Below are 25,775 nucleotides of genomic sequence, written 5' to 3'. Positions count from 1 at the left end.
TTAATTGCAAACAAAACTCCCCCTGGGACCTCACGTATGTTGGAGGCACTCGTTGTTTCGAGCAAGCCATGGATTGATGCATGTTGGTGGAGGGGGAGTATAAACTTTACCATTCTGTTTGGGAACCACCTATAATGTGTTTAGCATGGAAGATATCGCCATCTCTTAGTTGTTACGTTGACAATGAAAGTATACCGCTCAGAATACAATTTATCTCGATTTCAAAACCGAGCTCTGGCACCTCTACAAATCCCTGCTTCCCTCTATGAAGGGCCTATCCATTTACTTTATGTTGAGTCATCACCCTCTTATTAAAAAGCACTAGCTGGAGAGCATAGCTGTCATTTGCATTCATCACTGTTAATTTATATTGGGTATGACTATGATTGGATCTCTTTTACCATGAATTACAATGTCTAGTCAGTCCTTGATCTTTAAAGGTGCTTTGCATTTATGTTTTGCGGTCTCAGAAAGGGCTAGCGAGATACCATCTTGTTATATCATATTATGATTGTTTTGAGAAAGTGTTGTCATCTGAGATTTATTATTATGACTTGCTAGTTGATTATGCTATTGGTGTGAGTAATGATGAGAACTGAGAATTATTGCAAGTGTGGTTAGTTATGATCTATGCTGAAAACTTGAATGCTGCCTTGACATAGTTACAACAATAAGAGCAAACAGAGTTTGTAAAAGTTTTTCTTTCTTTCAGTTTGTCAACTGAATTGCTTGAGGACAAGCAAGGGTTTAAGCCTGGGGGAGTTGATACGTCTCCATCGTATCTACTTTTCCAATCACTTTTGCCCTTGTTTTGGACTCTAACTTGTATGATTTGAATGGAACTAACCCGGACTGACGCTGTTTTTAGCAGAATTACCAACATGTTGTTTTTATGTGCAGAAAACAAATATTCTCGGAATGACCTGAAACTCCACGGGAGGTCTTAGAAAAAATAATAAAAAATCCTCGCCAAATATGAAGACCAGGGGGCCCACACCCTTCTCACGAGGGTGGGGGACGCCCCCTCTAGGGCGCGGCCCCCTACCTCTTGGGCCTCCTGTTGACCCTCCGACGCCAACTCCAACTCTATATATTTGCTTTTGGCGAGAAAAAAAATAAGAGAGAAGAAATCATCGCGTTTTATGATACGGAGCCACCGCCAAGCCCTAAAACCTCTCGGGAGGGATGATCTGGAGTCCGTTCGGGGCTCCGGAGAGGGGGATTCGTCGCTGTCGTCATCATCAGCCATCCTCCATCACCAATTTCATGATGCTCACCGCCGTGCGTGAGTAATTTCATCGTAGGCTTGCTGGACGGTGATGGGTTGGATGTGATTTATCATGTAATCGAGTTAGTTTTGTTAGGGTTTGATCCCTAGTATCCACTATGTTCTGAGATTGATGTTGATATGACTTTGCTATGCTTAATGCTTGTCACTAGGGCCCGAGTGCCATGATTTCAGATCTGAACCTATTATGTTTTCATGAATATATGAGAGTCTAGATCCTATCTTAAGTCTATAGTCACCTATTATGTGTTATGATCCGTTAACCCCGAAGTGACAATAATCGGGATACTTACCGGTGATGACCGTAGTTTGACGAGTTCATGTATTCACTATGTGCTAATGCTTTGTTCCGGTTCTCTATTAAAAGGAGGTCTTAATATCCCTTAGTTTCCAATAGGACCCCGCTGCCACGGGAGGGTATGACAAAAGATATCATGCAAGTTCTTTTCCATAAGCACGTATGACTATATACGGAATACATGCCTACATTACATTGACGAACTGGAGCTAGTTCTGTGTCACCCTATGTTATGACTGTTACATGATGAACCGCATCCGGCATAATTATCCATCACTGATCCGGTGCCTACGAGTTTTCCATATACTGGTTTACGCTTATTTACTTTTCCGCTGCTACTGTTACAATCACTACAAAATACCAAAAATATTACTTTTGCTGTCTTTACTTTTGTTGCCGCTACCACCACTATCATATTATTTTGCTATTAAACACTTTGCTGCAGATACTAAGTTTCCAGGTGTAGTTGAATTGACAACTCAGCTGCTAATACTTGAGAATATTCTTTGGCTCCCCTTGTGTCGAATCAATAAATTTGGGTTGAATACTCTACCCTCGAAAGCTGTTGCGATCCCCTATACTTGTGGGTTATCAATGGTCCAGAGATAAAGATTGATATATGGGATAATAGCGTTTGGACTCCGGAAGGGTTCCAGAATTCACCGGAAGGGGTTCCGGATGTTTCCCGAAATGTTTGGGTACGAGAACACTTTATTTGGGCCAAAGGGCAAAGCCCACAAGGTTTTTGGAAAGCGCAAAAGGAAGTTTTGCGGAGCCCAGGGGCCAGACGACGCCAGGGACCCTGGCGTCTGGCCCTGGAGTCCGAGAAGGACTCTTGCCTTTCGGGTGAAACCGATTTTGTGGAGGCTTTTACTCCAAGTTTCGACCCCAAGGCTCAACATATAAATAGAGGGGTAGGGTAGCACCCAAGACACATCAAGAAACACCAAGCCATGTGCCGGCTACCCCATCCCCTCTAGTTTATCCTCGGTCATAGTTTTCGTAGTGCTTAGGCGAAGCCCTGCGGAGATTGTTATTCACCAACACCGTCACCACGCCGTCGTGCTGCCGGAACTCATCTACTACTTCGCCCCTCTTGCTGGATCGAGAAGGCGAGGACGTAACCGAGCCGAACATGTGCAGAACTCGGAGGTGCCGTGCTTTCGGTACTTGGATCGGTCGGATCGTGAAGACGTACGACTACATCAACCGTGTTGATATAACGCTTCCGCTTTCGGTCTACGAGGTTACGTAGACATACTCTCCCTTCTCGTTGCTATGCATCACCATGATCCTGTGTGTGACGTAAGAATTTTTTTGAAATTACTACGTTCCCCAACAGTGACCTTGAGCAGCATAGGTAATGTCCAACATGTAGTTTTCTATAGCTAGTCCCTTCTAAATCTTTTCAAAAAAATCCCTTGTAAATAACTTCTGTATTCTATTTCTTTTGCCTATCTTAATGAAATCAGCAGAGCGCATGTTTTGCATGGTAAAAAAGGAAATTTAGAAACCGGGGTAGGCATACAAAACTCCATGAACAATCTTACTCTTACGGATATATAAGGGCGGTAGAATGATTATGATTAGTCTTATACGTAATTAAAAACATTTCGTTAAAGAAATAAAATGGCAATGTATCAGTTAGTTGGAGGTCGTTATCTTCCAATGTTTTCATTCCTTTTCTGTAGGTATTGCTAGCTATGTCATTTTGCACAGTAAAGTACTTACATTTATACTCCATTCATTTATGTAAGGTGTCTTATTTTTGGTAGTGACCAAGGCACATTATTATATGAAATTTAGGACAAAATCACCCTTGTTAATTTCGTTCATTAGCGGCAAGTAAATCATTTAGGCAAAAGAAATAGATACACATAATCATGAGAGAGATAGTTTCCTTTTTTCTATACAGGGAGAGATACATGCAATCAGGTGAGAGATATTTTCCTTTTTCTAGAGGGCCAAGAATGGAATTACAAGGAATTAGAACAAATACACCTTACATTGTGAAATTTTATCAGAAACTAAATACACATAATATAAAGCAATGGAGGGATTATTAAATAAAAAACATGACCATGCATTGATCCCAATGTTCTCTCTCACTCTCATAATGGAAATTAAGTTGTGGTTTCTTGAAGAAAGAATTGTAGGATAGAATGATGCAGTCGGACGAAATTTGGGCGTCACATTCAACGTTTCGAGTTTAGATAAACATATTGATGGGTGTGAAAACTGAAAAGCATGCGTTCATCTGCAACTGCTAGTCTAAGATGATGATAAAATAAGCATAAACACCATCATCACACCCTTCTCAGCAAACGTGTCCCAAAGGAGAAACCATCGTGTCGTGAGCAGAAATCAACTATGGTAGTTGGCGAAGATCAAAATAAGTAGCTAACTGATAGGTAGGTAGAACATGTAAAAATCAAAATTCAATGAACATTCTGATTATTACTCTTCTAGAGGGAAGATAGGTCAGCTATCCGTCTTCCATACTAGAAAATACATTCCATGAAAGAACACTTAATAACAAAAGTTTCATGAAATAGCTCAAAATTGTTTCATAAGTAGGTCTTATGGTGGTACAATCCATTTGTAGGCTTGTAGCTCCATCACCCATCTGCAAAGTTTTTCTTTTTAAACTATACAGGTTCTTTTTGTTTTTCAGCTGTTACATGACGAGGAAGAGAATATTCAGTCTGCACATTAAAACTGTAGAAAATTCAGTCTGAGAAAGGAAGTACTACATTTTCTGTTGGTACTGCACGCATCTGCCTGTAGGTTTGACCAACAACTTCAAATACTGGGACCCAATAGCCGCGTCGGAGCTGGACCATATATGATCGTGGCCGGGTCAGTATAGCTCAATGTCTCGGTCAATAGCTACTAGTCAAAAATCAATCATTGGTTAGAAGGTTAGGAGGTGAATTGTATTTTTCAGCCACCACCGAGACTGATCGAACGTTATGTTTGACTCGATCTGTATGACTAACTAATGCAAATTTTTCTTTTCGTGGTGGGTGATTTCCTTGTTGCTAGCAATACATCCATATTGTAACTTTGTTAATTTTGAAACTACATGACTCTTCTCTTAAGTATGTGTCTGCGACTACGTAAGTATTATGTGTGCGTCTTTTAGTCATTTCAAAAACATAATGTAGAAAAAGTAGAAAAAACATGGCTATCTAGTCAGCAGTGATGGTGGCATCCAAATTTCAGTGTGGACAGCTGAATTATAAACTACGCACTCAGACTTAGAAACCAACTCTTGAATCCCTCAACTTTCCATTATTCAATCGTTTGCTTCTGCGATAGAACTTTCGTGGAAGCTGCTTTCCTGTGTTCGTGAAAACATATTTACTTGTAGACCAAGGTTCGATGCAAGTGCTATCTCCATTTGGCAGCAACTATATATAGCCTACAGCTAGTTACTGCTTAGTAACGAAGATTTTTGCATTGTCGATTGATGGATTCTCGGGCTCTCTGCACCGTGGCCCTGATCATTTTATTCCTGCCGTTGTGCGGCTCGGACGACCGGCTTGTCCCTGGCAAGTCGCTGTATCCCGGCAACACCATCATCTCCGATGGTGGCACGTTCTCCTTGGGCTTCTTCAACCCCTCCAACTCCACTCCAGCCAAGCTGTACCTTGGTATATGGTACAACAACATCTCTGAGTTCACAGTTGTGTGGGTTGCGAACCGTGAAACCCCAGTCACCAACATCACTTCCTTTGCACCCATGCTCTCCCTCACCAACACCTCCAATCTCATTATCTCCGAAGCTAACAATAGTGGCCGTATCCTTTGGACGACGGCCAACGTGATAACTATTTCCCCGGGCTCATCTACCCCGACGGCGGTGCTTCTGAACACCGGCAACCTCATCATTCGCTTGTCAAACGGCACCACAGTGTGGCAGAGCTTCGACCACCGCACAGACACGCTCCTTCCGGGGATGAAGATGCGGATCAAATACAGCACAAACGGTACTGGGGATCGTCTGGTTTCCTGGAAGGGCCCCAACGATCCCTCTCCAGGGCGCTTCTCCTACGGTGGCGACCCAGACACACCCCTCCAAGTATTCCTGTGGGACGGGGAGAGCTTGGTGACCCGTGGCAATCCCTGGACGGGGATCCAAGTGACTAGCGTCAGCCAAAAACAGCTAGCAGGGACAATGAGTTTTAGTGATCTTATCATGTACATCGCCGTGGTCGACAACGGTGATGAGATCTATGGCACATATAGCCTCTCTGAGGGCACCCCACTCACAAGGTCAGTGCTGACCTACTCAGGTGAGTATTACCTCAAGAGCTGGAGTAGCAACTTGTCGGCGTGGGTTGTCCTTATGAAGTGGCCAGCTGTTGAATGCAACCTCTATGGTTACTGTGGCCCGTATGGCTACTGCGATGAGACGGCGGCACCAGTCCCAATGTGCAAGTGTCTTGATGGCTTCGAGCCAACAAACAAAGAGGAGTGGACTAGCGGCAGGTTCTTGGCAGGATGCCAGCGGAAGGAGCAGCTGCACGGGTGTGATGGTAACTTCTTGGCCTTGCCGGCCATGAAGTCACCAGACAAGCTAGCACTTATTGGAGGGGGCACAAGTACGTTCGAGGAGTGTGCGGCTGAGTGCAACCACAATTGCTCCTGTGTGGGGTACGTGTACCGCAACGTGAGTAGCGGCAGGTCTGGAGGAGACATAACGGCATGCATGGTATGGTCCGGGGGTTGACACCGGAAAGGTAGGCATAGGCGGCGAGACACTCTATCTCCGACTTGCAGGCATGGATGCGGCAGGTGGTAGCAACTTTCAATTTTTCTGGCTTTCTACTACTGGTTTTGTCATTTCTACAATTGGTTTTGTCTTTGCTAATAAAAAACTTGTACTTTTATCAGTCATTCATATTTTATGATATATTTTTGTATGACGCAGGTAAACATAGAAAGATTAATGCGGTCAGGATTGTGCTGTCGTTTTTAGGCAGTGGTGTTCTCGTACTCATATGCATCTCTCTTGCATGGTTAAAATGCAAAGGTATGTTTAGTTGAATCTCCTTACAAGAAAGTTGTGTCTGACGACCAGAATGCTGATTTGAATACATAAACTTAGAATTTGTCCTCTAGTACCACAATATACTTTAGTTTCAAAAAACATGTAAGCCCCTTGAATATGTAAAACTAGAGAAAATAATTTTGACGTGGTTTAATGTGCGGTTTATACTTCATGGGATGTAACATTAACGTGCAATCTACTATATCAACTAAGATGGGCTAGCCCTGCCTCGCCCCTCATGTCGCCCCCGCGGGCGACCCGGGGGAAAACCCTAGCCGCCGCCCCTCGAGTCTCCTCCTCCTCTCCCCCTCCTCGACGCCGTCCATAGCGCCACCGGGCGAAGCCTGGCCGGCTGGGCGGCGGCGGGGCTTCTCCCCATCCTCTCCGTCTTGGCTGGCGCGGGACAGCGGGATTCAGAGGAACGCCAGGTGAACGTGGGGTCCGGCGGCGCGGCGGGCGGGTCTCCCATCGGCGTCGTGCGTGGCGCGGCGGTGGCGACCTGTGTGTCGTGAGGTGGTGGCTGCGTTTGCCTGACCGGTGATCGCGGGTGCCACCGGATCCAGATCGGATCCATCTGGATCCTTTCTTCGGACTCCGTCGGCCGCCGCGGGGTGGTGATGATCGTCGCTGGCCACATCAGATCATTGGATTCGGCGTCTGGAGATCTACAAGGAGTTCTTCTCGATCCTCCTTTCTGGTGGGTTGAGCCCCATGGCTCTTTCATCTTCGCGGGTTTCGGATCGTGGCTTGCCGGATCCGGAGTACACGGAGGTTTGGTGGCATAGCATGGGGACCGGAGGAAACTTTGGTCGGCGTGTTCGGCCCGGCATTGGCGACGTCACTTGACGCTGTTACCCTTCCTGGAGGCGAAGCCGAGGTCCCCCCTATCCACCCCCGAACCGCTCCCGGACGAAAGTCCAAAATTCAGTCTGGATTGGGCGGTGGCGGCGTCCTGCGCGTCGTATCCTCCATGGAGGCACCGTCTTGGGAGGAACTGCTGTTCGGGGGAGAGATGTTGTGGATGGTAGGCTCCGAGTAGCTCCAGCGGTGGCGATGGTGTGGAGGTTGCCAGGTGGTGCGGCGTTGTATCTACCGCGTCATTGACGACGAGTGGTGGCGGCATGGTGCAACCGCATATCGACGACGGATGTGGCTGGATGGACGAGCGCAGGGTGGTCGAGCTGTCTGGCGCCATGGTGGGGTCGACGGCAGACCTGGCAAGGTCTGTGCGTCAGTACCTGCTCTGGAGATGGATCGGTGGAAGAAGGCGGCGGCAGCCTCGGTGAGTGCGCCGGACCAGCGTGTGACCCAGTCCCGGTATGTGGCTAGGATGGGGCATCCGGCATTAGATGTTAGGATTTGGTGCGATGTCTGTTTGGTATTAGGCTCGGACATTCTGCACCACTGCATCAAGGGGGTAGGAGAAGCGATAGATGTTGCCTAGATGGTGACTTCAGGCTTACTGATGTACTTCTTTGTAAGGTCTTTTGTGCTTAATAATTAATAAAGTGGCCGTATGCATCGTCCAAATGCAGAGGCCGAGGGTGCATACTCCTTTTTAAAAAAAAAACTATCAACTAAGATGGAGTCCACATGCACATATGGTTGTAGATTCTCTACATGTCGATCGTAGTGGTTCCATGCTCCGGTGCAGATTTTTGGGACACGGCGACAAGCGAGGATGAAATCGAGTCCCTCCGCACATGCATTTAGATTGATGCTTATTATAGACATTAATAGAATACGTTAGAGATAAAGTAGTGGGAATTCAACGAATACTCATAGGATATGGCTCATGTCAGACCCAATAAATGCAGATGACATTAAGTGCAATTCATCGAGAGGCGAGTTTAAATCACGGAACGATTACTGATTGTGGGTGCTGACCGCCACGATTTTACATTGGAAAGTTATTTACTCCTAAAATACCAGTACGAGATGCATACTTAGCTAATTGAGTGGCTATTATTACCGGCCATTAACATGAACATGAAGACTTGTGAATTACAAGAGCCCTAAATGGAGGGACTAACCATCTGGGACAAATATATCTAGTACTGTAGCAGGATTTCAGAGCGAACAGAGCTGGAATTTAGAAACTGGGAGCGTTGTTTAGTCATTGCTTGGTAAGACGATTACATGGCCACACGTTTGGCCCTATTACTGATTCATCAGAGGCACTAATCTGCTAGCATGATTTTGCTGCCAGGAGAGCAATGAAGGCTGTTCTGTTCAGCATTGGCCCTATTCGATGATACACATACCATAAATAAATATGAAATGCCCAACAAAATTGACATGTCCCCCGCCCAAACAACAATCTGATGATCCTAATTATGATTGGATCTCAGATACCATGGAGGAACCGATGAACTATTGTGCACGTGCATGGAGCAGCACATGAGCACGAGGGTGAACAAAACACGAATCTTAGAGGATTGAACAGTGAAGATATGGACCTCGCCTGGCACCATGACCCATAGTGTATTTTCGTTTCATGCTCATGCTTCATATTATATGTCGATGGGGTTTGAAAAAACAAAGAGAGGTCAAGTTCTGGTGTTATAGACTCGAGGGTTGTGCGTGCACTATGTCAGGTGACAGCCATATTGTCCGTCCCACGATTTTGACATGGTGGCACTTGCCACGTCTGTTATTTCCTCTTGTTATGCAAGTTCATGAAGGGAATAACAATGAAATCAACAATTCCCGGGATCAAATACAACATTTTCTTTCTTGTGCCAATGGTACGCATCTTATAGAGGGGAAATGACTATACCATTGTGTAGGTGCAGGCAAGAACAGAAGATGGAGAAAGCACAAGAATCTAAGATTGGATGGTATAAGTACCTTCGATGAATTTGGGAACGAAAACACTTCTCATGATCAAGCATTGGCATTCGTGAAATTAGAAGAAATTGTCCTCGCTACCCAAAATTTTTCGGAAGGATGCATGATTGGACAAGGAGGCTTTGGAAAAGTATACAAGGTAGCTTGTTTAATATGCAGCTCTTGCTATTGCTTCCAGATTTTGTAAGTGATATTCTCGTATGTAGATCTCAAATCTATATTTCTCTAGGGACTGTTAGGTGGTCAAGAAGTCGCAGTAAAGAGGCTCAGTAGAGATTCTCAACAAGGAACAAAAGAATTCAGGAATGAAGTGATTCTAATTGCAAAATTGCAACATAGAAACTTGGTTCGACTTCTTGGATGTTGTAGTGAGGGAGATGAAAAGCTCTTGATATATGAGTATCTTCCTAACAAGAGCTTAGATGCTAACCTCTTTGGTACGTATTCTAATATAACAAACCATGATTTCCTAAGATAATTCAAAAACATTTATTACTTACATCTGTTTCCTTTTAGACGACTCAAGAAAACAATCACTGGATTGGATAACACGGTTTAGTATAATCAAAGGGGTTGCCAGGGGGCTTCTATATCTTCATGAAGACTCAAGGTTCACCATAATTCATAGAGACCTCAAAGCTGGAAATGTTTTGTTGGATGAAGATATGAAACCCAAGATAGCGGATTTTGGTATGGCCAGAATCTTTGGTGACAACCAGCAAAATGCAAATACCCAACGTGTAGTTGGAACATAGTGAGTATACATTGAAAAAAACTCATATTAACATCTTAATAATTTCAATTCCCATTAGATAACTCTTACAATTGAATTAATCAAATAGTGGGTACATGGCTCCTGAGTATGCAATGGAAGGCGTATTCTCTACCAAGTCTGACGTCTACAGTTTTGGTGTGCTGCTACTTGAGGTTGTAACTGGTATTAAGAGAAACTCCAATAGTCAAACCATGGGATTCCCTAGCCTCATAATATATGTGAGTACACACAAGACTTTTGCGGTTTGATTTCTAAAACTGGATCAAGTTCCAAATGAATACTGACATGATGTTCTTGGTTGTTTTAGTCATGGCATATGTGGAAGGAAGAGAAGACCGATGAACTGCCAGACTCATGTATCATAGATACTTCACCAGACGAAGTTTTGCTTTGCGTCCAGGTAGCACTCTTGTGTGTCCAGGAGAACCCAGATGATAGACCGCTCATGTCATCTATTGTGTTCGTCCTAGAGAATGGAAGCACCACACTTGCAGCTCCAAGCCGGCCCGCCTACTTTGCACGACGAATAGCTGAAATGGATCAAATGGGAAATAATATGCAGACTTCCGCAAACAGTCTTACTCTTTCTGAGATAGAGGGGCGATGAAGTAACAATTGTTTGTTATTTTGTATCAAACACTATGGAGGTGACCTGGCCACAAGTGATTGGGTTGTGGTGTTCTTATTTGCCGTTCTTACATTCGTTCTGTGTGTACCTGTAAAACAATAGCAGGACGGCCGGACAAAATTAGGGTGCATCATCTGTGTACGTAAGTACTAGACTTTTAGCGGTATGCAATATCCAGACTTCCATGCTAAATTAGGCCGACGAATTAGCCTCCATGAAGAGTACGTTTCAATTCTAGCTCCATCAATCTATGCTGCTAAGTTTTTCTGCTCATATTTTTAAAACTATTCATGTGATCAACTTGGTAAGGTATGACTAGCGTGCTCGTACATTTGTGTACAGGCCTGACTAGTTTAACGTTTTACTCACTAGTCCGTGTGTAGCATAATGTTTCAGTCACTAGTCTGCCTAGTCAGTAGTGACTGTGGCATCCCAACTCGGACATGGACAGCTGAAATGTCAACTCCAAAGCCAACCTACTGCTAGCATTGTTCAATCATATGCTTGCGTCCGTCAAAGCTCTGTTTGCTACAAACTTAGCATAGCTAGTTAGATCCTACTACCAGGATTTTGGCCCCTGAGAGCACGATGGATTGGCCGGCTCTCACCTGCTGCACCACGGTCATGATCCTTCTCTTCCTGCCGTTGAGTGCATCCGACGACCAGCTTGTCCTCGGCAAGCCGCTCTTGTCGGACGCCATCATCGTCTTCGATGGTGGTGCCTTTGCTTTGGGGTTCTTCGCCCCTTCCAACTCCACTCCGGCCAAGCTGTACCTTGGCATATGGTACAATGGCATTCCCGAGCTCACTGTGGTGTGGGTCGCCAACCGAGAAACCCAGCTCATTAAGAACACTTCCTCTTCACCGATGCTCTCGCTCACCAACACCTCCAATCTCATTCTCTCTGATGGTGATGGTGGCGGCCGTGTCATCTGGACTACCCAGGTGGCCACTACCCCGGCCTCGTCTACCTCGACGGCGGTGCTTTTGAATAACGGCAACTTCGTTATTCGCTCGCCAAACGGCACCATGCTGTGGCAGAGCTTCAAACACCTGACAGACACGCTCCTTTCAGGGATGAAGATCCGGTTTAGATATGTGATACATGGCGAAGAAGAGCGCCTGGTGTCTTGGAAGGGCTCCGACGACCCCTCACCAGGACATTTCTCCTACGGTGGTGACACAAACACTTTGCTCCAGTTCTTCCTTTGGGACGGGGCGCGACCGGTGGCCCGCAGCGCCCCGTGGACGGGCTACCTTGTGAAGACCGAGCAGCGGTACCAGCAGGCGAACACCAGCACAGAAGTCATCGTCTACCTGGCCGTCGTCGACAGCGAAAAGGAAATCTACATGACCTACAGCCTCTCCGACGGTGCCCCACGCACCAGGTTTGTGCTAACTCACTCCGGCCATTATCAACACCACAGTTGGAGCAATAGGTCGTTGACGTGGGAGGTCCTTGGGCAGTGGCCGTCCGCCGAATGTAGCAGCTACGGCTACTGTGGCCCATATGGCTATTGCGACGAGACAACAGCACCAGTCCCAACGTGCAAGTGCCTAGATGGTTTTGAGCCGGCAAACATGGAGGAGTGGACCAGCGGCAGGTTCTTGTCAGGGTGCCGGCGGAAACGGCCATTGGGTGGGTGCGGTGACGGCTTCTTGGCCTTGCCAGGGATGAAGTCACCAGACGGGTTTGCGCGCATCGGCGGTAGTAGGAGTACGTCCGAGGAGTGCGCAGCTGAGTGCAACCGCAACTGCTCCTGTGTGGGGTACGCAACTGCTCCTGTGTGGGGAGACGTGGCAAGGTGCTTGATGTGGGCAGGGGAGTTGATTGACACTGGGAAGTTAGGCACAGAGCTCGGTGGAGAGACGCTCTATCTCCGGCTTGCAGGCATGGACGTAACTGCTGGTACCAAATACTAATTTCTCCCTCTTTTTCCTATTGGGTTTTTCATTTCTGTATTTCTCCTAATGGTTTCCTCTTTCTATTACTGGTTTTGTCAACATATTTCTAGATCTGTCTTTATATGTTTCTTATGTATTACATACATAGGTAAAAGGATAAAGGGCAATGCAGTGAGAATTGTACTGCCAGTTTTAGGCAGCAGTGTTCTCGTACTCATCTTCCTGGCATGGTTAAAATTAAAAGGTATGTTCACTTGGCATCCTTACGAAAAAAGATGCATTTGATCAACTTAAAAGAATTTCCAATTAACAACCCGATTCAGGCAAGTCGCATGGAGTTACAGACTACTCCCTCCGACCCTTCATCCCATAAAATAAGATCGTTTTTCAATCTATGTTAGTTGGAAGAATGATCTTATATTATGTGACGGAGGGAGTACAAATCAGCTTTCCGATCATTTACGCTTTTGAAACAAAACAACAATGCCTTGCACATTTAGCCAATTGGGGATTTGGGGGATTATTTAATGAATGACGACCTAGGTGGAATTTAGGGGAATAAAATTAGTAACGATTCAAATCGATTTACCTGCGAAGCTTGCAAGGATTCCCATGACTTCATAGAAAGAGTTTGGCCAGCTGGGCAGCCGCCTCGCCGCCGTCGCCAGTGCGTGGCCGCCTGGACAGGCTGGAAGTTGTGTGCCGGTCGCCGATGGGCCGTCTGGAGTGGACGTGGGAGGCACTGATGTGAGGCCGGCGGCTGCACTATGACGCGGCGGCCAGTGCCCGGTGGCTGCACTTGAGCACCTCCGCTGCATGCCTTTTTTTCCCGAGGGGCAACCGATATGCGAGGCTGATGCCGGCTGCGTTTTTTTAGGGATGATGCCGGATGCATGTCGTATTTCTGTATTCGTATATCCGTTGTCGTGGGCTGGTCTTCATATAAATTTTTATTCGAGTAAAATGCATAATATGTCCTATAACTATCTGAGGTGTGTCACTTTAATCCTATAACTTTCAAAGTGCAGATTTGGGTCCCAAAACTATTTCGAGTCATTCACTGCAGGTCCTATGGCCAGTGCCCGGTGGCTGCACTATTTTTCCATGACGGCTTGTTCCTGCTGCCGTCGAGCTTGTTCCAGACAAGGTAGAACTGATGAAAGAGAGATGAGATTGCAGGGAGGAGGGCTGCGGCTGGAGAGAGCAAACTGTTTAATGGACCAAATTGCAAAATGTATCAACCACCAATGGCGGGAAATCTTCCACCACGCGCCCTGGATCGTTATGGCACTGGTCCAAGTGACACGTCAGCCAACAATCACTGTTTGGGCAACCATAGGACCTGCAGTGAACTTGACTCGAAATAGTTTTGGGACCCAAATTTCCACTTTGATAGTTATAGGACTAAAGTGACACACCTCGAATAGTTATGGGATCTATGGTGCATTTTACTCTTTTTATTTTGCTCCAGACCTGGGCGGGCCACGGCCCACTAGGCCTTGCGGAAGCTCCACCAGTGGTACCTGAACATCGAGTTAGATTATAAAAAACCTGAACATGGAGTTCGACATGTACAAGCTAGCATAATATACCGCCCTTAAAAAAAAGCTAGCGTAATATACCACGATCAGCTTCAAAAATCTTCTAAACCTCTTGAATAAGTATAATTACAACAAATAATCTTTAGGTGGTTTTAGGTTTGGCCACCAAGAGAGCGATGTAATGATAATAGACAATCTACTAGAAAGTAGAGTCCAGATGTTAGAGTTTCTATGTGTGGATTGATTTTTGTGGTTGCTACTTCCCATGCTCAATCCAATCAATGTTCTAGAAAATACTCGATGTTGAAGGGGTCTAGGAAACAACAGAAATGTGTGGACACTATGCAAAATGGACTCGAGGGTTTGTTTGTATGATTTTCGTGGGATATGTAGTAGGGGAAGAATGGGCTTAAGAGCGTTGTTCCAATAAGCGGAATTTGAGCGATATCCATTTTATCAGGTCAGCCACTCTATGGTGGTAGACATGCCTTGTGGTTTATTTTGTCTTGTTTTGTGAGGATGACAAGGGGAAGAGTAATGAACATCAGTGGTTCAAATGGTAAAATTTATTTCTTATGTTTATAATATTATGCTGTTGGAGGGGAAATGACTATTACATTGTGGGAGCAGGAAATAAAATAATAAGGAGAAAGCACAAGAATATAAGATTGAATGGTATGAGTACCTCTGACGAACTTGGGGAAGAATATCATGATCAAGAAATTCCTTTTGTAAGATTAGAAGAAATTGCCCTTGCAACTCATGATTTCTCTGAAACATGTATTATTGGAAAGGGAGGCTTCGGGAAAGTTTATAAGGTAACTTGATCAATATACAATTTCTTGTTATTCGTTCTATATTAGAAGATTTGATATGTTCATATGTCAAAGTTTATTGTATGACTTCCATTATATTTTTCTAGGGAATTTTAGGTGGTCAAGAAGTTGCAGTCAAGAGGCTAAGCAAAGATTCTCATCAAGGAACACACGAATTCAAGAACGAAGTAATTTTAATTGCCAAATTGCAACATAGAAACTTGGTTCGCCTTCTCGGATGTTGTGGCGAGGGAAATGAAAAGATCCTAATATATGAATATCTTCCTAACGGAAGCTTAGATGCCAACCTCTTCGGTATATATACGATTAGAAAAACTATGATTTCATAAGACAAATGAAAATAATCCTATCTAGCATTTATTATTTCTACAGATGAGTCCAAAAAATTGTTGTTGAACTGGCGAACACGGTTTAGTATAATCAAAGGGGTTGCAAGGGGTCTTCTCTATGTTCATGAAGATTCCAGGTTAACCATAATTCACAGGGATCTCAAGGCTGGAAATGTTTTGCTAGATGCAGATCTGAAACCTAAGATAGCAGATTTTGGTATGGCGAGGCTCTTTGGTGATAACCAACAAAATGCAAACACCCAACATGTTGTCGGAACATAGTGAGTAACTTTGTATAACGTCATTTCATGTTACCTTGTGACCAAATTCATCTCCCATTTGCTAACTCTTTTGCTTGAAACGCTCAATCAGTGGCTACATGGCCCCTGAGTATGCACTGGAAGGCATTATCTCTATGAAGTCTGATGTCTATAGCTTCGGCGTGTTACTACTAGAAGTTGTAACCGGTATAAGGAGAAACTCTAATGGTCACACGATGAGTTTCCCTAGTCTAACAGTTTATGTGAGTATAGACAAGATTACTCTCTAGTTTAAATTTGTAATTATATCAATAGTATTGAATTTTTTGATTCACCAAACTAAATAAAAATCGATGTGTTATTTTTATTGTTGTAGGCATGGAATATGTGGAAGGAAGGGAAGACAGAGGAATTGGCAGACTCGACTCTGCTGGATAACTATTCACCAGATGAAGTTTTGCTCTGCATCCATGTGGGACTCATGTGTGTCCAAGAAAACCCAGATGACAGGCCACTCATGTCAAATGTTGTGTTTGCCTTGGAGAATGGAAGCACAACACTTCCAACCCCCAACATCCCTGCCTACTTTGCACGACGAAGCGCGGAAATAGAGCAAATCAGGGTCGATATTCAAAACTCTGTGAATAGTTTTACTCTTTCAGAGATACAAGGGCGGTGAAGTAATTTTGATTTAATATTATATGTACTGGAAAACTATTATATTGCCAGGTGAAGAAACAAAATGGTCATGCATCATTTGGTTTGGGGTCTTTATGTACTAATGATTTCTTTTATCCTTCTCTTTCAGTGTTATTAGCAGCCGTAGTTTGCCAAAGGGAAGTACTAGTCGTCATGATATTTAACCGACATATAGAGAGCAAAAGTTCTGGACGAATTGATTTAGTGGTGATGCTGTTTTCCCGTTCTCAGAATGAAAATATATATTTACCTAATTATAGAATCATGCAGATAAAATGTGCGTGTGACATTAACCGTTAAGAGTCAAGCCAAGCACATTGCCTAATTAGAAGACTGGAGAGCACGTAATCATTGCAACTCTGGTTCTAAGATGAAGAATAACTATAAATAATAAGAAGAGAAATAAGAAAGGAAACAAAAATGGAATAAAAAGGAAAAGAAGACAGAACAATAAAAAAAGGGATAAAAGAAATAGAAACAGATAATGAAGAAAAGAAGCTAGTGCTATTGGGCTGTGCCTTACGAGAGTGACTACAGTAGAATTATCACTTGTGGTGAAGAGTAGAAAAACCAACTTGGACTCGGCGCCAGTAATGCCGATGGACACTGTAGGCACAGCGCCAGTAATGCCGACGGCCCAGCGATGCCGACAGCCTCCATCGGCATATGTTGAGGCATGCCAACGGCTTTTCTATGCTGGCGGCTTGCCCTAGGCCGTCGGGGCACCTCCATAGGTGCCGTCGGCATAATATAGGCCGTCGGGATTTGGGCAAATTCCGGTAGTGACTGGTCGACTTGAGATGGTTGGCATCTCTAATCCTATTTTACGCATGTGTTATTAGAAATCATGATTGTTTTTTATGTAGTGAAAGTATTTTCATGAAAAATCTAATAGTACTACTTTGGTCTACAACAATCTGAATTATCATTGTATTTGTCAGTAGTCAGAACTATAAAAGCTTGACCGTATGCTTTCTAGAAGTCATCTAATTTCAAACTTTTATGATGCAGTCCATTTGCAGCTCCATTATCCGTATACGCTGCAAACATTTCTTTTCTAACTATTTATGATGTAAATTACAGTACTTGGCAGGAATAGAGATCCCAAACTACAGCGCTGCGTCCAGATGGCCACCGGACATGGATTTGCCCTGCGACTGTTCTCCAATCATACATCTTAATATTTCAGTCACTAGTCTCAGACTCTCGGTGACGGTAGACTCCCAACTCCACTACCACTTAGACAGCCGAAATGTCAACACACTCCACGTACGTGGTAGACTTCCATTCCAAGAACCTGCATTATTCAGTTATCTTCTTCAACGATACTCCGTAGAACATACCAGGATGCTGCGCTCGTCAAAGCATTTTTTGCGTGTAAACCAAGGTTCCATGCAAGTACTTGCCCCCTTAGCGCTTAAATAGTCTGCCTATGTGGTTACTGCACTAGATTTTTCAGACCGCTCAGTCTTTTTTTTCTTTTCTTTTTTTGCGGAAAAGACTGCTCAGTCGATGGATCGGTCAGCTCTCACCTGCTGCACGGCGGTGCTGATCTTCTGATCCTGCCGTTGTCTGCGTTGGAAGACCAGCTTGTTTCTGGCGAGCCGGTCTCTCCCGGCAAGACCATCGTCTCTGACGATGATGGCTTTGCCTTAGGCTTCTTCGCCCCTTCCAACTCCAGCCAAGTTGTAGCTTGGCTTATGGTACAACGATATTCCCGAGCACACTGTGGTGTGGGTTGCCAACCGAGAAATCCCGGACACCAACAGCACAATACCAATGCTCTCACTCACCAACACATCCAGTCTTATTTTGTCTCATGGTGGCGGCCGTGTCCTTTGGATGACGAGAAACGATTATGGAGCTGGCCCGAGCTCGTCTCCCGGTCGCGGTGCTTATGAACACCGGCAACCTCGTCATTCGGTCGTCGAATGGCACCACACTGGGGCAGAGCTTTGGCGACCTCACCGACACGCTCCTCTCGGGCATGAAGGTTCGGATCAGGTACAATCCTGGCGACTACCAGCGACTTGTGTCTCGGAAGGCCACCGATGACCCCTCACCGGGCCGATTCTCCTTCGGCGGTGAAACGAACACATTCCCTCCAGGTATTCCTCTCGGATGGAGCATGCCCGGTGGTCCGTATCCCTCCATGGATTGGGTACCAAGTGAGGTGCGAACATCTATACCAACAGGCGAATACCAGCACAGATATCATCACCTACCCGACTGTAGTAGACAACAACGAGGAGATCTACTTCACCTACCTTGTCTCTGATGGCGGCCCACACACTAGGTATATGCTAACATACTCTGGCCAGTATCAGCTCCAGAGCTGGAACAATAGGTGTAAGCAACTCACTAGATCGGGAAGGAATTTAGGGATTCAAAATTCGAATTGGGGAAAAGTTCGGTAGCTGGCCACCCAACCACCCTCACAGCTATCCGATTACACCGGCCGAAGCCGTCATTCCAATCCTAGCCAACTATTACAGGAAGAGATCGATCTCTATTTAAACCAGTTGCCGTTAGCTCGATTAACGGGCCAGGCTGTAGTCGTCGAGCCAACGCGGTGGGTTGGTCGCTCGCTTGGGCCGCTGGGCCAACCCATCTCCTTGATTGAATTCTATCGCGGCATCTTTTGTTGCCGGATCTGCTACAGTCTGCTGATTGGCAATAACTCGTCTCGACTGAACCAGTGGTTCAGTCCTTGTCTTGGCGATGCTGACATCCCCCTCTCCTTGTGAACCGGCTTGTCCCCAAGCCGGAGCTCGGGGAAACTCTTGCTTCAACGAATCCAGATCCTCCCAAGTAGCAGTGGCTGGTGTACCGCAACTCCAGAGAATTAAACCTTGCATCACTGTCTTGCGGCCCGACTGACGAACGCGACGATCTAGAACCTGAACATGCACTTGCAGACTGGCTGTAGGAGAGGGTAACTGTGTTTGCACCCGAGTCGTTGGCGGAATGAACTTCTTGAGCTGAGACACATGAAACACTGGGTGGATGCGACTATCAGGAGGCAACTCCAGTCGGTATGCCACTTCTCCAATTTTGTCGAGTATCTTGTAAGGACCAAAGTACTTGAATGAAAGCTTGTGGTTGGCTCTTCTGACAACTGATGATTGCACGTATGGTTGCAGTTTGAGGAACACGAGATCGTTGGCAGCAAAAACTCGTTCGGTCCGTTTCTTGTCTGCTTGATGCTTCATTCTCTGCTGAACAGGCAACAAGTGCTGTTTTACCGATGCGATCATCAACTGTCGGGAGTCCAACCACGATTGGACATCGACGGGAGCAATTGTATCAGAAGCAGATATTCCAAAGAACCGTGGAGTCTGCCCATAAATGATTTCAAAAGGCGTTTTGTTCAGTGCCGAATGCCAGTTGGTATTGTACCAGAATTCATAAAGCGACAACCATTTGCTCCATTTAGTAGGATGGGCACTGATGAAACACCGCAAGAAACACTCAATTTGCTGATTTACTCTTTCAGTTTGGCCGTCAGTCTCTGAGTGATATGTTGTACTCATGTTCAGCTCTGCTCCAGTTTTGGAAATAAGCAGTTGCCAGAATGTGCTAGTGAAAACAGGGTCTCTGTCACAGATGATAATCCTGGGCATACCATGCAACTTGTACACATTGTCTAGAAAAGCTTCAGCCACTTTCTAAGCATTGAAGGGGTGTGAGAGAGGAACGAAATGGCCATATTAAGAGAACTTGTCAATCACCACAAGTATGCAGTTGTACTGGAAGGATGTAGGAAGACCTGAGATAAAATCCATAGACACGGTGTCCCAAGCTTTGGAAGGTACTGGCAGAGGATATAGCAATCCAGGGTACTGAACTCTTTCTGGTTTAGCTTGCTGACACACCAAGCAGGATTGGACTTGAGTTTTGATGAAGGTTTTCATTCCTTGCCACCTGAAGAGGGAGATTATTCTTTTGTATGTGACTGGAAAGCCAGAATGACCCCCAACTGGACTAGCATGAAAGGCTGTAAAATTTTTGAGGTGTAGATCTGCATCAGGCCCAACCCATATACTGTTCTTGTAGCGAAGGAGACCTTGGTGCAGAGAGAACTGTGGTTTAGATGCAGGATCTATGGCCAGTTGTTGTAAAATATCTTGTGTTTTAGGGTCACCATTGTAGCTCTGAACAATTTCCAGCAACCATGTAGGTTGTGCACAAGAAATCTGGAAAAGAACTGTTCCATCAAGAGGTCTCCTGGAAAGTGCATCAGCAGTAGCATTGGTGTTCCCTTGTTTGTACTGAATTGTGTAATTTAAGCCCAGTAACTTAGTTAAACATTTCTGTTGCCAAGGGGTATGCAATCTCTGATCCTGCAGGTGTGCCAAACTCTTGTGGTCAATCTTGATAATAAACTGTTGCATCTGCAAGTATGACCTCCATTGATCTACAGCCAACAGAATAGCCAGGTATTCTTTCTCATAGACTGACAAACCTCTGTTCTTGGGTCCCAAGGCCTTGCTAACAAATGCCAATGGGTGACCCTGTTGCATGAGGACAACTCCAATGCCATATTCACATGCATCAGTCTCCACAGTAAATGGTTTGGAAAAATCTGGCACAGCCAATACTGGAGCAGATGTTAGAGCTTGTTTGAGCACCACAAAGGCCTCTTCAGTAACACTGGTCCATACAAATGGCATCCCTTTCTTGAGAAGTTCAGTGAGAGGTTTGGCAATAATCCTATAGTGCTTAATGAATTTCCTGCAGTAACCACTGAGTCCAAGAAAACCCCTGACTTCCTTAACATTAGTTGGAGTAGGCCACTGTTGGACAGATTTTACCTTGGCAGGATCTGTAGACACACCCTAACCAGAAATGACATGTCCCAAGTAAGCAATTTCCTGTTGAGCAAATGCACACTTTGACATCTTAACTTTCCATTCCTTCTCTTGCAGAATTGTCAGAACCTGAGTAACATGTTCCAAGTGTTCCTCAAATGTTTTGCTGAAAACTAGTATGTCATCAAAGAAACACAGCACACACTTCCTGAGCAGGGGGGACAGATCAAAGTTTATAGTGCTCTGAAATGTTGCTGGAGCTCCAGTTAAGCCCATGGCAACTACCAGGAACTCAAAGTGGCCATGGTGTGTTTGGAATGCAGTCTTGTACTCTTCCCCTGGAGCTAACCTGATCTGGTGAAATCCAGCTTTGAGGTCCATTTTTGGTAAACCAACGTGCCCCAGCTAGTTCATCCAACAACTCATCTATAATGGGTACTGGGTATTTGCTCTTCAGGGTTATAGCATTCAGATGTCTGAAGTCAACAACAAGTCTCCATTCCCCTTCTTCTTTTTTCTTGACCATGAGGACAGGAGAGGAAAAAGGGCTTTTGCTGGGTCGACTCATTCCCAACGACAAGAGCTCTGCAATTTGCTTCTCTAACTCATCTTTTAACTGGGGAGCAATTCGGTATGGCCTGACAGAAACTGGTCGGGCCCCAGGGATCAGAGGAATGTAATGGTCTTGCATTCGTCTACGAGGGAGGCCAGTGGGAGATTGAAAGACTGTAGGAAACTTGTCCAATACTGTTTGCATCTCGGGACAAACTAAAGAAGTTGCAGAACATCGAACGAAGAACAATGATATCACTGTAAGTGCAAGGTCAGCAGGCAACAAGCCTTGCAAAGTAACTTTCCGCCAGACTGCTGGACTGACATCCACTTCGGAGTCCAGTCCACTTGCATAGGGCTATGTTGAGCCAACCAATCAAGGCCCAAGATGCCATCATAAGTGGAAAACTGCAATAGCCGAAAATCAGATGAGAATTCAGCACTACAACAACTCCATTTGCATTGTTTCAACATCTGAGAACACTGCAATGATGCTCCTCCTGCCACTGTAACAGAAACTGGAGTAGTATCCTGAATATGCCCCAACACAGGAGCAAAAGAGCTGTCGATGAACGAGTGAGTACTGCCTGAATCCACTAAAAATACCATAGTGTGCCCTTGCAACTGAATTTCCAACTGTAAGGACGGAGCATTGGGGTCTTTCCCAACTGCAGCAGCTGACAACCTCATATTGTGAACAGAAGCTGTCTCTGACTCTGAACTATCTGTCGGGGTGGACTCCATCGACTGAACATGAGCAATTAGTTCTTGAACAAAATGCAACTGCACTGTTGATTTACACACATGGTCACGGGACCATTTTTCTCCACAAACGAAACATAACCCTTTGGACTTGCGGTAAGCGCGCAATGCAGACAACTTGTCGTCAGTTGTTGTTGGTTTCAGAGTGTCAGACTGTCGCCGATCTTCACTGACACGGGGTTTTGGGGGAAGAGGAAGTGGAAATGGACCTGATCGCACGCCTGCTGGCGAGTTGATATGGGTTACTCCTTCCCCGAGCTCCTCATGCAGCAAGGCCAAGTCATATGCTGAATCTAGATCCTTAGGCTTAGGCTTCTGAAGCGCCACTGCAACGCGAACCCCTGGTTTGAGTCCATCGAGGAAGCGGGTAGTGTAGTGCAAGGTGTTGGGGATTTCTTCATATGCGGACAACTGATCATATAAATCAGCGAATCTATCCACATAATCTGCAATTGTGCTGGTTTGGGCTATACGGAAGAGCTGGCGAAGCAGTGTCTGGTGTTGATTTCGGCCGAAGCGACTCTGCAAATTGCAGCAGAATTCAGACCATAAAATGTTTGGCGACTTGCGCTGGACTGATTCCAACCACCGGGCCGCTGCTCCTTCAAATTGGGACGTCGCCAGCGAAATCCATCGGTGCGGCGGAGTATTCCAGAGTTTGAACTGGTCTTCGCATCTGTTCTGCCACAACCTCGGATTCGCACCATTGAATCGAGGGAGATCCGTGCGAACACCAAACGAAAACGCATCAGCAGTATCCGGGTAGCCCGCATCACCGATGGAAGGAGAACGAGCACGGAAAGTGGAATCACGCGCACCTCTGACTGGAGGAGGGACATAAGTGTTATGTGCCTTCCCCTGGTGTACCTGATCGATGCCAAGGGAGTCGGAGGCGCCGCCGCGACCACTCCCAGCCATCCGTGACGACGTGATCTCGATGCGCCCGGTTTGTTCCCGCGGTCGCTCGCCGGGGACTTGCTCGATCTCGAGGGCGAACTCGTCCCGTACGCCGTCCACCCGCGCCGACAGGAGAGCGTCGAGCGCCTCGTGTTCGCCTGGATTAGCTTGTCGACAGCTTGGAGAAGGGTGTCGCCGTGCTCCTTGAAGCGCTGGTCCAAGTCGGCGGTGAAATCCGCCCGCAACAGGGCGTAGACGCCGCGCCCATCCTCGGACAGCTTGTCCATCGCCTCCAATCGCCGCCGATCTCGCCACCGCGTCCCGTGGCGATGCTGCGGAAGCTCCAGGACCGCCGAATCTGATACCAACTGTAAGCAACTCACTAGATCGGGAAGGAATTTAGGGATTCGAAATTCGAATTGGGGAAAAGTTCGGTAGCTGGCCACCCAACCACCCTCACAGCTATCCGATTACATCGGCCGAAGCCGTCATTCCAATCCTAGCCAACTATTACAGGAAGAGATCGATCTCTATTTAAACCAGTTACCGTTAGCTCGATTAACGGGCCAGGCTGTAGTCGTCGAGCCAACGTGGTGGGTTGGTCGCTCGCTTGGGCCGCTGGGCCGGCCCATCTCCTTGATTGAATTCTATCGCGCCATCTTCTGTTGCCGGATCCGCTACAGTCTGCTGATTGACAATAACTCGTCTCGACTGAACCAGTGGTTCAGTCCTTGTCTTGGCGATGCTGACAATAGGTCATCGGCATGGGTTGTCCTCTGGAAGTGGCCATCCACCGAATGCTACTACTATGGCTACTGCGGCCCAAATGGCTACTGCGATGAGATGGCCGCGCCCATCCCGAGTTGTAAATGCCTCAACGGCTTTGAGCCAGTAAGCATAGAGGAGTGGAATAGTGGCAAGTTCTTGGCGGGATGCCAACGGAAGGAGCCATTGCGTGGGTGCAGTGATAGCTTCCTAGCCTTGCCAGGGATGAAGTCACCAGATAGGTTCATGGTTGTTGGAGGGAATAAAAGCACACTCGGGGAGTGTAAATTAGAGTGCAGCCGCAACTGCTCCTGTGTGGCATATAAATATGCCAACCTGAGCAGTAGTAGGTATGGGAGAGACGTGACAAGGTGCTTGCTATGGGTGGGGGAGTTGGTTGACACTGGCAAGTTTGGCACGACACTTTCGGTTGCCAGTGATACACTCTATCTCCGACTTGCAGGCTTGGATGGAGCAAATGGTACCAAATATATCCATGCACTAGTTCTCTCAAATACTTCACTTTCATGGTTTGTCTTTTTTATGCTAAGTATGTACTACACAGGGATGAGGGCAAAGAGCAATATTGCGAGGATTGCGTTGCCAGTTCTAGGAAGTGGTGTTTTGGTACTTAGCATTTGCTTCGCATGGAGAATACTCAAAGGTAAATTCACCCCCTCTCCCTAGCTAGATAATACATTTGAATACATCATCTTACAATGTACTCCCTCCGTCCGAAAATACTTGTCATCAAAATGAACAAAAATGGGTGTATTTAGAACTAAAATACATCTAGATACATCCCATTTTATTCATTTTGATGACAAGTATTTCCGGATAGAGGGAGTATGTATTATTGTACATTATCCTTGGGCTTCGAAATCTTGAATCTACAAAAGCTAGAGCAAATAAACCCTTAGGTGAGTTTAAGCTTGCTTGGAGTCCACATGCTAGAGAAACTAGACTCGGCTTCGACTGGCTACAGGAAACAAGAGCGATAGATGATCAATACGTTATGCACTAAAGGACATATGTCTCTGATTATATCTGTGCTCACATGGTGGGATTAATGAGGGGTGAAGAGGGAAGGCTAGATGATTTACATCTCATGTGCCAAGCCGTCGCCATATTGTTAGATCTCTCTTTTTCCTTGTGAAAAAAGTGCCCCATGGGTTGTTTACTCTTGTTTTTTGTGAGCTTATACATGAAATAGTAAACGAACATCAAAGATATTGGTGGTCAAAAGATAACCATACACCACTCCAAAAGAGCTTGGATTCTATCCTTTTATGAAACATTTGAGCCAAGGGACAGTCGTATACAATCTCTACGGGATTTGGCCTCCCAAAAGAGTAAGGATGGGATACTACTCATCGAACGCAAAGGCAGATGGGGCCTTGAGTGCAATAGTCACCTGTCAAGCAAAGACAAAATTCTGCCTTAGTGATCAACGGTGCCAAGAGCATGGGCAATTGCTCAACAGGTAAAAGTTGCGTATAAGAGGCCAACCCCCCCCCCCTCCC

At 45.7% G+C, this 25,775-nt stretch overlaps 1 protein-coding gene and 2 pseudogenes across 1 annotated transcript; all 3 read left to right on the top strand.

Moving 5' to 3' along the window:
* The first annotated feature begins 5,058 nt into the window (after window positions 1–5,058).
* On the top strand, window positions 5,059–10,874 carry LOC119297868 (annotated as a pseudogene).
* Window positions 10,875–11,483: 609 nt separating this feature from the next.
* Window positions 11,484–16,445, top strand: LOC119297870 (putative G-type lectin S-receptor-like serine/threonine-protein kinase At1g61610). Its single transcript, XM_037575485.1, has 7 exons — window positions 11,484–12,612; window positions 12,949–13,044; window positions 14,972–15,159; window positions 15,264–15,471; window positions 15,550–15,787; window positions 15,879–16,029; window positions 16,143–16,445. The coding sequence occupies exons 1-7, from the start codon at window positions 11,484–11,486 to the stop codon at window positions 16,443–16,445; spliced, it is 2,313 nt and encodes a 770-aa protein (XP_037431382.1).
* Window positions 16,446–17,977: 1,532 nt separating this feature from the next.
* LOC119297871 overlaps window positions 17,978–25,775 on the top strand; it is a 9,826-nt pseudogene continuing 2,028 nt past the window's right edge.

This window comes from Triticum dicoccoides, chromosome 5A (assembly GCF_002162155.2).
Source record: "Triticum dicoccoides isolate Atlit2015 ecotype Zavitan chromosome 5A, WEW_v2.0, whole genome shotgun sequence".
NCBI lineage: Eukaryota > Viridiplantae > Streptophyta > Magnoliopsida > Poales > Poaceae > Triticum > Triticum dicoccoides.
This window is presented reverse-complemented; position numbering and strand designations above follow the sequence as displayed.

Coding starts and splice junctions, on each gene's coding strand:
- LOC119297870 (XM_037575485.1), top strand. CDS start 11,484: ATGGATTGGCCGGCTCTCACCTGCTGCACCACGGTCATGATCCTTCTC. Junction 15,472..15,549: donor CTTAGATGCCAACCTCTTCG/GTATATATACGA, acceptor TTATTTCTACAG/ATGAGTCCAAAAAATTGTTG. Junction 16,030..16,142: donor TCCCTAGTCTAACAGTTTAT/GTGAGTATAGAC, acceptor TTATTGTTGTAG/GCATGGAATATGTGGAAGGA.